At 47.3% G+C, this 13707-nt stretch overlaps 1 protein-coding gene across 3 annotated transcripts in view; it reads left to right on the top strand.

Moving 5' to 3' along the window:
- Positions 1-4709: 4709 nt before the first annotated feature.
- LOC118931546 (two pore calcium channel protein 1-like) overlaps positions 4710-13707 on the top strand; it is a 35396-nt gene continuing 26398 nt past the window's right edge. The window contains exons 1-2 of one of the 3 annotated variants that reach the window (XM_057496989.1): positions 4710-5151; positions 12762-12853. In XM_057496989.1, coding sequence (XP_057352972.1) covers positions 5077-5151; positions 12762-12853 — 167 coding nt within the window. In that variant the 5' untranslated portion in view covers positions 4710-5076. The remainder of the gene's footprint in view (positions 5152-12761; positions 12854-13707) is intronic. The other 2 variants (XM_036924127.2, XM_036924128.2) reach the window with 2 other exon arrangements.

Consider the following 13707-nt stretch of genomic DNA (forward strand, 5'->3'; position numbering starts at 1 on the left):
CTTCAGGCTGGTTCCTGAGTCCTTTTGACCTGCTCCTAAAAGGCCTTCAAAGCGTCCTCACTTCCTGGTATGACAAGATGTTCCAGGCTCATTTGTATACATCTTCCCCCAGACCTGGAATCAGCCATCTCTCCAAGGAGCTCTGATTTCTTTTAGTAGAGTAAGTAGTTTAGGATCTATAATCTGAGTGTTGGGGTACCCCTATTCCCTCATTCCCCTGGAGATAACCTTTAAAAAAAGTGTTAATGGATCCTTTCTTTGGGTTTCAAAATGAGCAAATATACCTAGATATTCATACCTCCTTCTTAGATAAACAGTAGTATCTCATACCCACTTTTCTCCACCGTGCTTTTTTGACTTAACATATCCTGGCCATCACTTATACTGTAGAGAGATACCCCTCTCGTTTTCACAGCTTAATGTACTCCACTGTGTGAAGGTACCACAGTTTAGTCCACCAGTTCCCTCTTAATGGACATTTCAGTTATTTCCATTCTTCTCTGTACAAATAACAAAAGCAGTGAACTCTCAAGAAGAAAAGAAATGCAAGCACACGTGTACAGTGCAGAACTGATCTTACACAAAGAAGGGTCTTTACTCTGAGCTACTGAGAGGTGATTTCTAAGGCTCCCAGAACATCCTGCCTGATTGAATGTCTTTGTTTGACTGGGGTTTTTGGGCCACACAGTAACACTTCTCACTTTCGAGGGACCTGGAAACTAGGGTTTACCTCTAAGAGAGGCTGGAGTTGAAAGGCCAGCCACACATGCAGTATGTAATCAAGCCACCATAAAAACTCTGGCCACCAAAGACTCGGGGGAAATTCCTTGATTGACAGCAATCTGTGCTCCTTGTCACACATCATGGCCGGAAGGAGGTACCATTGTCTAAGGATCCACAAGGGTCAGATGACTGGAAATTGTGTTTGGACCCTTCTTGGACTCTGTCCCATGCACTGCTTCCCTTGGCTGATTCTAATCTGTGTCCTTCCCTGTCATAAACCATACCCATGAGCATAACAGCTTTCAGTGAGTTCTGTGAGTCCTAGTAAATTATCAAATGTGAGGATGGCTGTGGGAACAACCCAAATTTGTTACTGATGTCAGAAGTTAGGGCAGCCCTGTAAGGTCTGTTCCCTCAGACTTTGCAATTCAGTTAACTTTTCATAAGAAGCTAAAGTATTTTGAGAGAACTACTTTTTTCAAAAGCATAGACATTATAAGAATCAGTCAATCAAAGTAGAACTATAAACCACATGTTAAATGAAAAAATCCACAGTAATGCTTTATTTTGCCTATTTTTTTAGTATTGGGTCTCACTTTTGTTTATAAAGTTCTTGACTTGTAACTGACCAGCACTTTAGCCTGCAAACTTTCATTTTGGAATCTCCCATGGCTTCAAGGGACACATAGGTAGGTCACACTGGGGTTCTGGCATTAGCCCATCTGCGTTGGGGAGAATAAACATGAGACTATCACAGGATCAGGGGACAGGAAAGATGTGAAATTGGGCTCTACAGGGAGGGGAGCCTTGAGAGAATTGTGTCCTCTAGGAATCTGACGGACAGCATAACCCCACATCCTCTTATCTGTGGTTAACCATTCCATACCACTTCCAGAAATTCTCACTCAACAAATAGTTACTGAAAACCTTTTGTTTTCCAGATGCTATTTCAGTTGCTTGGGAAATATCTGTGGACAAAGTAAAGATTTCCACCCTTGTGGAGATTACATTCTATAAGGCATAAATAGACAATAAATAATAAACATAGGAGATTAAAAACTATATAGTATGGTACAAGGAGATAAGAGCAGTGCAGAAAAGTAAGAGATCAGGGGCAAGGGGAACAGAAGGTCAGGAGTGGACTGAAGAATTAAGTGGGGTAGTCAGGGCCCGTGTCTCTGAGACAGAAGGATCTGAATAAATACTTGATGGGGGAGTTGGGCAGGTGGGTGTTATGCCATGAGCAATCCAGGCTGAGGGAATGGCTGGAGCAAAGTCCCCTAGAAAGTCTGAGGAACAGAAGGGAAGCCAATGAGGCCGGAGCGGAGTGAAAGAGCCTGCCAAAGACTAAGTAGGGCTTGCAGAACACTGTGGTGTGGATGAGTCTGAAAAGGTTTGCCCTCTGCTGTCAACCACGACCACTGTCTTTACACTCACATCCTGATGATTGCTTTGAAGTGTTTAAAACACTGTACAAAATCTCATGGGATTATAGGAGGTAACTAGCAAATAGAATTAGGCAAAATTCTTTGATTAAACATGGACTTTATTTGCTCAGCTGAAACTACCTAGTAGCTATTTCTATACAGAGCAGAATGACTTGGAAATTTTCAGGCTCTGTGCCAGTAGAGGTCTGGGTTTGTGATCACCACTTTCAAGATGTGTGACCTGGGGCAGGTTGATTCTCTTCTCTGAGCCTCTGTTTCCTTGGCTCTAAGGTGAGGATTGCAATCAGTACCTGTTATGGGCTGAATTGTGCCCTCCCCCAAATTCATGTGCAGGGTACTACCACCCCTCCCGCATCTAACATCTTGTAAATTTTTTCTATTGGCCATATAGATTGACTTCATTCAGCCTCCTGGCTTGCATAATATAGCTTACATAGCTATATGTAGCTATAAGCTTACATAGCTTATATAGCTAAGTGTAAAGGTCAGCTGGTTTCAAAAGTAGTCTTTCCATGAGGCCATCAGAGGCCCACCAAGGGCACCTCCCCTCTGCCACCTGCAGTATCCTCCTCACCTGAGGTGGGCTGCAAGATGGTTGCCCATAGCCATGATTAATATGTGGTTTTTAAAATTAACACTCACAGGAGAAGGGAGAAAAGAGAGAGAAAGATACCTCTCCTTGCAGGCCCATAGCTTCTTTTTAGGCAGGCTGAGCTAATGAGTCACATAATTCTCTTAGAGGATAACTGTTTCCAGGCAACAGCTTTGTACAGATGGGCCTACATCAAGTAGGACGGTCCTTTTGTGAGAAATGGGGAGGAGGCCTGACCCGAGGCCGCATTTTCAAGGCAGGGGTGGGTCAGGGCCAGCAGTGTCTGCAGTGTCTGTGGGACAGGAGGTAATCTCATTTGCACAGAATTGCATATATTTTGCACAGAATTTGCACACTTGTTTAAGTGTGTGCAGTAAGATCAATGTAAAGAAGGATGTTCAAAACTTGCTAACAGTGGTTATCTTAGTTGTTTCCATGCACTGAACATATTTACATTTTATCAAAAAATAAAAAAGCCATTTTAAAAGACCCCACCATCAAACAACCATTCTGTAAGTCACCACTTAGGACAGAAATAGAATAACTGTCTTTTTGCAAGAGTATGTCAAGTGTTATGGTAATCTCCACAATAAACAGGTATAAGAATTATGTCAGACACCTGTGGATGTGGGTCATTGGCTACAAGTTGGTATGAATTCTGCTTTGGCATCTCACCGACCACCATATGCATGCTCTGTGCTAGGAGCCAGGGATCAAGGATGAAGGTTCCTGCCCCCTCCAGGCTTGTGGCCTGGTAGGAAACACACACAAATTGAAGAACCAAGGCACAGTGTGGTTGTTTTCATGAAAAGTGTGGGACCACAGAGAGGAAGTGGCCCACTGGTTGGGAGAAGTTGAAGAAGGGCTCTCAGAGATGTGACATTAGAATCGAGTGGGAACAATCAAGGGAGGTGGGGCAACAAACGCAGCACCTGGTGTGCCCACTAAGGCACGAGGGCCGCAGGCTGTTCTCGCTGCAGGCCAGTCTCATGACTAGAACATGGTGCTGGCACTGAAGTGCAGGCCAGAGTGCCTGAACACATTGCCACCAATGCAGGGGCTTAAAACATAATCCACTTATTATCTCATAGTCTATACAGGTCAGTAGTCCCAGAAGCAAAGCTGGATTCTATGCTCTGAGGCTGACACGGCTGAAATGAAGGTGTTGGTGTGGCTGTGTTCCTTCCCAGAGGTTCTGGGGAGGGTTCCGCTTCCAGGTTCATTCAGGTTGTTGGCAGAATTCTGCTCCTTGTGATTCAGCTCCATCTTCAAGGCAGTGGCATCCTGAGTTCTTCCTGGGCTTCCAGTCTCACCTTCCCTTTTGCCTTCCTTTTATGCTTTTATGTGATTCCATTGGACCAACCTCGATAATCCAGGACAATATCTGTTTTAAATCCAACCAATCAGTTACCTGAATTACATCTGTAAAATCTCTTAAGGAGTACAGTAACAGAGTCACCGTCCCAGGAATTAGGATGTGGATTCTTTTGGGGGGTAGGAGGCCGTAATTCTGCTTGCCACCCCTGACCTGGACATTGGCAGCCATGGATACCTAAGCGCAGAGTCCTGATGAACGACCCAGAGGGACATCATGCCTCCTGCCAGGTGACCAGGGCCAGCGGCAGCCCTGCCAGGTCTCTTCTTACCCTGGGAGGTGTCAATGAAGTGGGTATGGGAGCTGAGGACCATCTGCCCTGCCCACCAAGGCTCATCCAGGAATTGGCCTCGCATGTTATTATTATTAATTCATGAATAACATTAAAAAATATCAGAAACACTCTCACGAAAATCTAAATTAAAAAAAAAAAATTCGTTAGTTCTGGCACCCGTGAGTTCCTGGCCAGACTGAAACTGGGGGAGGCGGGGTGTGGGAGGCGAGTCCGCGCCCTCTCCCCAGAGGCATCTGCCCTAGGAGGCCCCACTGCGTGCTCACCCAGCAATTACCCGGCCTCCGCTAGCACTGGGAGGGGCCCAACATATGCCGGGCAGGGGCCAGCGGCAGCCGCTGTGTATATATTAACGCAGTTCTCAAATCAACCCTGGGCCGAAGGCCTGATTGCCGTGTGACTGGAACAGAAAGCCCGTGCGCGCGGGTGGGGACGCGGCCAGGTGGCCTCTCGGTCGCTCCCCGACCGACCCTCGCTTCCCCGCCCCCGCGGCGCCGCGTCCCCGCCCCCGGCTCCGAGTGCGGCCGCGACCCGCAGACCCTCCACCGGTCCTCAGCCCTGGGGCCGCCGCTGTCACGTGCGGGCCCAGCGGCCGAACCCACAGTCCGCGGCGCAGCGCCGCCGCTCCCGCGTCCCCGCCGCCGCGATGCCCGGGGCTGGCCGAGCCCGGCGTTTGCGCCCCCCGTGCCCAAAGCCCCCGGAGGAACCGCCCGCCCCAGAGGTAAGGCACGGCGCCCCGAGGTTGCCTTCCCCGCGCGGGCCACCCTGGGGCGCCGGGGTGGCAAGCGAACCCGCGCCGGCCGCTGGAAACGAAGGCCAGTGCGGGGAAGCGGGCGAGGAGCCGCTCCGCGCGGACTGTGCCCCGGGCTGGCGGCGCTCCGGGTGCTCAGAGGGGAAGCGCACTCCTGCTGGCGCCCCTGAACCAGCTCCCCGGGCCGCAGCCCCGCAGGCTGCAGTTACGGGGGGAGCTGTCAAGCCAATTCCCCTGGCCGCCGCCCTAGGCGGGGCCGGCCGAGCTGGGATGGTCACCGGGCTCCGAGTTGGAATCCTGTCCCAGCAGAACGGGCCCCTGTGAGCTCCCCGTCGGGGCGGCCCGTGCACGCCCGCGCTTCGCTCCATGGCGGCGGAAAAGATCTTAGGGTCCGATGGCAGGGAAACTCCCGGGAGGAGGGCTGCAGGCAGGATGGAGGTCTGGGAGTGCTGGTGCAGCCAGCTCCCCGATCCCTGCGGGGCCGAGCACAGGCTCTGCACAGCCGCTCAGCTGTTTTCGCTCTGACAGCCGAGCTTCCAGGCAGTCCTTTCTGGACTGTTTTCTTTCGCTAGTCCAAGACTCCGCAGAGAGGGAGGCCCTGCTCCCGTGGTAGGGGCGACGGCTCTGACTGAGGAAATCTGAACTGTGCATTACGAGAGGATGGAGCCAGAAGCATGGTTTGGCCTCTGGGTACCCGCTCCTACGGTGGGGGTGATAAATCACATCGTCCAGAGGAGTGGGGGAGACAGTGGTCTTCAGGCCCAGAGCACACCGTCAGGCCCAGGGCACGCAGTCAGGCCCAGGGCAATGACAGCCAGGCCTCAGGCATCCCCGGGCCCATTCATGTGTGCTGCTTTGGCGTTTGGTTGTGGAAGTGTGTGGGAAGTGGGGGTGTTTTAGTCCCTCTTCCCGGCCTCCCTGAGCTGGCCCGTTCAGCTCTTCTCTCCTGGGGTATAGCCCTGCCTCTGCTCAGCGGCTCCTGCAGCCTGCTCTGGTTGGCACAGGCCAGGCTCGGGTGAGGGGTTTAAGAACCCTGCTGGTGCATTGGCCCCCTTCTCTGGCCTGTTGGCATCCCAAAGGGCCTTGGGCACTTCCAGAAAGTGGTTTTACTATGTCCCCTAACCCTAAGGGAACAGGTGGAGGAAAGCCAGTCAAGGAGAAAGACAAGGGATGGATTCTTGGTCCCCAGCTCTGACCCAGCCCAGGCTTTGCTCTGTTGTTCTGCACAGTGATGGGTCTGGGATCACCAGTCTTCCATGGCAACAAAATTGTTTTAACTTGAGACTATTCTGTGTACTTAATGCTTTGTTGTCTAAGCAAAGAAAGAAAAGACTAATAATTTGAAACCTCAAGAAATGCAGGGAGCTGAAAACAGCTCAGAGGCCTGGCTGAGTCCTGTGTGAGGGGTTTGGCTTTAATGCATGTCTGCAGGATCCAGGTATTTATGTCGGTATCTTTCAAACACCTTTCAAAGGAGTGCAGGCATAAAAGGCCAGAAGCCAGGTACCAAAAGGTAATTCTCAGATCTCCTTGTTTACTGAGATAACAGCAATGACTGAGTCATTAAACAGAGGCTCTGACTTCAGACACTTGGTGGCCAGTATGACCTGGTTAACCTATTTAAAAGTTAGTTTGGGGTCACTTAATAAGAAACTGCCTAGTCACCTAAATACATTTCTACTCTGTCCTTTCAAGCAGTTTTTTTAGAACACTTTTCTACCTGGAGGTTCTTTTGGCAGCTCCTAAGATGGCAACCTACTCCTTGGTGCATTTTCCAACACTTTCAGATTTGCAATAGAAACAATCCAGTGGCAGCTAACAAACCTCGCTGTTGTTAGCATTACCTGAGAGAGCTTTCAGAAATGCACCTGGGTTCAGGTGCTATCCCTGATACTCTGATTTAATTGGCCTGGGTGTGGCCAGGCAACAGGAACTTTAAAGCTACCAGGTTAAAGCCAAGGCTGATAGCCTGCGTCCTATGCTGTTTCTTTGTGACTCGATGTGATCACCTCTTGACACTTTATGTACTTGTTTTTGAATGTTCTTATTCTTAAACCTTTTCATCCAAGCCTTGGATTCTGCTGTCTTTGGGCTCGTGGTCTCCTGGTGTTTGCTTACAGTGATATGTAGAGAAGTCCTCTGCAGGAGGAAAATGGCAGTAACTTGGAGGGCTTGGGAGAGTTAGGTAAATCAGGCAGTCACCAGCTGAAATGCCCACAAGGGCCAGGGAGAAACCAGGGGCCTGGGAGGGAATGAGGTAAGTTGGGCTTGTGGGAACATGGAGAGCATGTCCAAGGCTCAAAATGACCATAGGTGCCCACCTCCAGTTAGTTATGATCCCCTGGGCCATCATCGATTGCAAAAATGGCCACAAACTCTTCCCATCCTGGATACATTCCCCATTTACAACCAGCCTTTGCAACTCCTTACATCAGGATGTGGAGTCGGTTTCTCCAGTCCTTGAGACCATCAGCCATGAGACTTGCTTTGGTCAATGGGACGTTAGCAGATGTGATGCAAGTAGAGGTATGAAAAATACTGGAGCATTGCTCATGGGAACACTTGGACCACCACCCTGTGAAGGAGCCCTGGCTAGCCTGTGGCAAGATGCACGTGGCCAAGACATGTGAGTGCAGCGGTTCTAGACCAGTCAGCCCCAGATAACCCTAGGGAGCAGTTGGGTTGGCCTGGACCGGAAGGACTGCCTGGCTGACCCACAGAATCTGGGGAGATAATAAGCGTTTGTTCAGGTGACTGAGTACCAGGGTGGGTAGCAAAAGCTTACTGAAATACAGGCCACACTGTCAGATGTTATGATCTCTTAAAGAGAAACCAGAAGTTCTCATTTTTGTATAAGCTCCAGTTTAAAAAAAAATTGTATTAATGATCAGCATCCACAGAGCACTGTGTGGGCCAAACAAAACACATTTTTAGGCTGCCCTTGGCCTGCTAGCTGTTGGCCTTCTGGCATAGGGGGACGTGAAGTGTTGGCACCAGCACCAAACTGCCACCTACTGTCGCACCATCTTGCCATGCTGCTGTGCCCAGCCAACCCTTAGCAGCTGGTTCTTCAAATGGAATGCCCACAATATACTTCCCAACCCCAGCTTCTCTTGGTAGTCTTTCCAAATGGAAGTAGAAGCTGCTGATATTGCCAGTCTTCATGGAGAAAGGGAAATTTTGAGATGGGCCCCCAATGAGGGAGATCCACCCCTGGCTTTAAGTAAGCAAGACATCAAGGGGTGAAAGTGGGGCTGGTTGTGGGCCAGTGGACGATGAGTCCACCAGTTTTGGCTAGAGAAGAGGGTTCCTGTAGGGAAAGTAGGGGAGACAAAGTTGGAGAGGTGGGAGGAGATTGTGGAGCCCCTAAATATGAAGCCAGGGGTTTGACATCTGGTTCTGAAGGCACTCTAGGCAAAGAGAAGTCACTTGCAGCTGTTGAATGGGGGTTGCAAAGGAAAGCAATGATCACCTCTGTTGTGGGCATCAGTGTGCCTGTGACCTACAGCAGAAAGGGAGGGAGGCAGAGAGGCAAATGGAAGGTACAGTGCTTATAGTGACAGTGGGAAAAACATGGGCAAGAGTTTTCCTTCAAATTTACAGTAACTAACTGGACAGCTACATGTAAGAGAATTAAACTGGATCATCATCTAACCCCATGCACAACAGTAAATTTGAAATGGATCAAAGACCTGAATGTAAGTTATGAAACCATAAAACTCTTAGAAAAAAACATAGGCAAAAATCTCTTGTACATAAAGATGAGCAACTTCTTCATGAACATATCTCACTAGGCAAGGGAAACAAAAGCAAAAATGAACAAGTGGGACTATATCAAGCTGAAAAGCTTCTGTACAGCAAAGGACACCATCAATAGAACAAAAAGGCATCCTACAGTATGGGAGAATATATTTATAAATGACATATCCGATAAAGGGTTGACATCTAAAACATATAAAGAGCTCACACACCTCAACAAACAGAAAACAAATAAACCAGTTAAAAAATGGGCACAGGATCTGAAAAGACACTTCTCCAAAGAAGAAATTCAAATGGCCACCAGACACATGAAAAGATGCTCCACATCACTAATCATCAGAGAAATGCAAATTAAAACGACAATGAGTTATCACCTCACACCAGTAAGGATGGCCACCATCCAAAAGACAAACAACAACAAATGTTGGCGAGGATGTGGAGAAAGGGGAACCCTCCTACACTGCTGGTGGGAATGTAAATTAGTTCAACCACTGTGGAAAGCAGTATGGAGGTTCCTCAAAAAACTAAAAATAGAAATACCATTTGACCCAGGAATTCCACTCCTAGGAATTTACCCTAAGAATGCAGGAGCCCAGTCTGAAAAAGACAGATGCATCCCTATGTTTATCACAGCACTATTTGCAATAGCCAAGAAATGGAAGCAACCTAAGTGTCCATCAGTAGATGAATGGATAAAGAAGAAGTGGTACATATACACAATGGAATATTATTCAGCCATAGAAGAAAACAAATCCTAACATTTGCAACAACATGGATGGAGCTAGAGGGTATTATGCTCAGTGAAATAAGCCAGGCATAGAAAGACAAACACCAAATGATTTCACTCATCTGTGGAGTATAAGAACAAAGAGAAAAACTGAAGGAACAAAAGAGCAGCAGAATCACAGAACCCAAGAATGGACTAATAGTTACCAAAGGGAAAGGGACTGGGGGAGGATGGGTGGGAAGGAAGGGATAAATGGGGGGAAGAAAGGGGGACTTACGATTAGCATGTATAATGTGGGGGAGGGCACAGGGAGGGATGTGCAACACAGAGAAGTCAAGCAGTGATTCTAAAGCATCTTACTACACTGATGGACAGTGACTGTAATGGAGTATGTGGGGGGGACTTGATGGGGGAGTCTAGTAAACATAATGTTGTTCATGTAATTGTAGATTAATGATACCAAAATAAAATAAATTAAAAAAAAGAAAGATTAAAAAAAAATTACAGTAACTTCTCTTTACTTTAAATTATGGTTGGTCATGTTAGTTTTCTTATATATCTAAACAAAACATAGCGGCTTTTTTCAAAGCACTTCTATTAACAACTTGGTGTTCTGTCAAAGTTCTTGGTGCCTGACTCATGCGGAGCTCAGGGTTGTTTCTTTCTACTCTGGGGCTTCCTTGCTGTCCACTGAGAGCTTCTGGAATCCATCTGCCCCTCCCTCCTACACGCCCTCCGCCCCTTCTCCCTAAGGAGTTCTAAGGTATTCACCTTTCCTCAGAATGAAGGCTTCCAAAGTTGGGAGGGTGGCAAGAGAAAAACACAGAAATGTTAATACATTTTTAAATCTTGTGGAGAGGAAAGGAAATGTCCCAGCTGTGAGAAGAGGAAAGGAAGCCGAGAGAAGTCAGTCATTGCCACCGTGAAATGAAAATACAAAATATGAGAACGAGTGGTAAAAATGGCCATACTTAGACCAGCGGTTTTCAGTCTTTACTGCAGGTTGGAATCACCTGGGAGCTTTAAAAATTCAATCCTGGGTCTCACTTCCCAGACATGCTGATGCAACGGGATCTTTAAAAGCCAGAGCTCTGAAGGTGAGTGTAGTGTGTGGTGGAGCTGAGAACCACTGCCCTGGCAGTCACCAGGGCCTCCCAGGCTGGGCTGCTATTTTGAGGGACAAAGCCATTTATAAGCTGCATCTGGGGGAACATCTGCTCTTCGGTCTTTGCCATTTTCACGGTGGATATGGGCAGCAGTTCCCATGTAATCTTGAAAAGCATGTGTAGCTGTGGAGCAGCATGTCTAACATAAGCCACATTCTTGGGTTGGATGAAAACAATTTGTTTTATGGGAGGATACAAATGGCCTTAATCCAAGCGAGAATGCTCATGACACTAAGCCTGCCTGTTAAGAGGATGAATTCCCAAGCAGAAATGGGCAGGAGACTTAAAAGTCGCACACCAATGGGACGCAGGGAAGGAAGACAAGTAGGGCTTGAGGATAGAGCAGATGAGACTTTAAAAGGAGGCTGATGTCAGAATGTAATTGCACTTAGTAATGGGAAAGTGTTGAAATGCTAATATAAAGGTAAACTGACCATTATGAAAGTGTTGGCACATTTCAACATCACAGGCATGAATTCAGATGGCAAGGGGGTATGGGGAAGGGTGCCATGGTGCTTAGATCACTCACCATCCAGTGTCTGGGTGATGTCTGATGGAGGTAAAGTGCTGAGGCCCATCTGGCCAGGTTGCTGGTGAGCATTTGTTTCCGTTCCCCACTTGGAAGGTGTGTGGCTGATGCACCTCAAATTTACAATTGTCAAACTGCTCATGTTGTGGACAAATTGTTTCTCTGGGGCTGGAAGGCTGTTAGTAGCATCATCTTTTAGAATTGGGAACAAGAGTGGCTTTAAGAGATTTCGCTTTAAATATTTTTTAAAGCCTTAATATCAGAATTCTTTGCTGTCCCAGTATGACCTTTTTGAGGCTCAGTGGAACTTCTCAAAATTAGTGTGTGTTCATTTAAAAAAATCAACTCTTACTGGTTTTAGACATTTTTTTTACCTAAAAGAGATTTCTAAGCATATCCTGGGAACATTGAGGAACACTGAGGGAAACACAAGGTAGGTTCAAAAGTCATCAAGAAAGGCAATGATTTGCTTGTCAAATTACCCTTGAAACCCCTCCCCCCAACTACTGATAAATAAAAAACGTAATTTTGTGTTTGTGTTTTTGTGTGTCTATAGCCTGTCGGTCAAGAATGGAAGCCAAGAGCCTGGTCAGGCTAAACAGACACAGTTTCATTCAGGTTTTGTCAGGACCACAGGCCAGGAGACACAGATTCAAGAGGCACTTGAGTTGTGTTCCCCCGGACCACAAAATGGGGGAGGCTTTTGAAGGCAAAAAACACAAGGTTAAGGAAAACCACATAAGCTTTTTGTCAGAAATTAAGATTGGTGCTGGCAAGAGATGAGGGTGCATATTAAGTAAAGATCCACAGGGGGAAACCTTAGAGCCACCAGGTTATTTTGCAGCTGGTATTTTGAAAAGCTAGAGGTCACAGTCACAGCAGAATTTGGTCATGTCGGTCCTTGAGACATGGTGGTTTAGCACGGCTTAAAGTTCAAGTTCACATTGGAGTGAGGGTGTGTTGGGCACCTCTCCACAGTGTCTGCGATTGTTTATCAGAAAAACTCCATTGTGTCTGACAAATGTGATTCCATCTTGATATTTTTAGAGAGTCAAAAATATGTTCACAAGCCCTATGTATGTCTGTATAAATACACCCCTTGGGTACATGTATATACACCATTCAGTGCTTTCTTGTTTTCATTTCTTCGTCTGAGAGCCCACGTTTGAATTCAAGAAAGTTGAGTGTGCTTGTGTCTCAGCACCACTGCAGATGCTCAGTGCCCAGGAAAACATCTGGAGGTGCACATACAATGCTATTGATGTTGATTACCTCTGGCAAGAGTGGGTTTGGGGTAGGCAGTGGAGGTGGAGGGGAGTTCCTTTTGTACTAAGTTATAAACAAAAAAAGAGCATCCTTTCCTCCTCTGACTGTTGTTCTCCCCTTACTTTCTCCCAAGGAGGAGCAGGACCTGCTCCTGGCAGCTGCCTATGTTTCTGATGCCCAGTATAACAGGAATATTCCATTTGAAACATCCCCTCGGGCCATCAGGTAAAACGTTAAACCGTCATGCAGAACCACCTGACCTTCAGCACTTGCTAGTCGAAGTTGAACCCAAACTGAAGACACTGTTCCCACACATAGTTTGAGAACTCTATATGGTATGGTGTATCCAAAACGATTTGGACAAAATCCAATGTTTTTTTTTAAGGTAGAAAAGCAGGGAGCCTCACACATAGGGAAGCATTCAATAACTATATTAAAGACAGATAAGTGAGCAAATGAATACGGTGCAGGGCAGGAGATGGGACCTGCCAAATACAACCCAAGGTCATCCTCTTTTCGCCTTAGAGTTGTCTCCTCAGAGCCACCTGAGTCAAAAGATGTGTTCTTTTTCTTTCTGTTGCCTTTTGATGAAATCTGTGTATTTGTTCTTTTCATGAGAATTCAGCTTTCTGTCTCAGCCCCTAGAGGATGGACTAAGACCAAGGATTTGGCTCAGGATAACGAAAACCATTTCAGACCATCAGGGCTCAGCGCTAGTGCCCACAAAGCAGTGAGCGCCTCATTCCTGGCTGCTGTCGAGCAGTCTGGGGGACTGTCCCCCTGCCCAGGAAGAGCGTCATGTGACCATGAGATCTCTCTGACTCCACCAAGACAGATGCATGACGCATATTTTAAAACAGCCAGGCTGCCATCCACATAATAATTGGTCCTTTTAACTGAGGGTTTCCTCTGCGTCAGCCACTGTTCCAAGTCCTCGAAAAGAATTCTCTTATTATTGCCACAACCACCCCATGAGGAAAGGCCTGATCCTGGCTTGAGTGTTACGGGAATGTGCTGTGAGATATGATGATATCCCTGATTTTTTTCTGTTAGTGTTTTGTAGTGTGCATTCAATTCTA

The sequence above is a fragment of the Manis pentadactyla genome, chromosome 2 (genome assembly GCF_030020395.1).
Source record: "Manis pentadactyla isolate mManPen7 chromosome 2, mManPen7.hap1, whole genome shotgun sequence".
NCBI classification, from domain to species: domain Eukaryota; kingdom Metazoa; phylum Chordata; class Mammalia; order Pholidota; family Manidae; genus Manis; species Manis pentadactyla.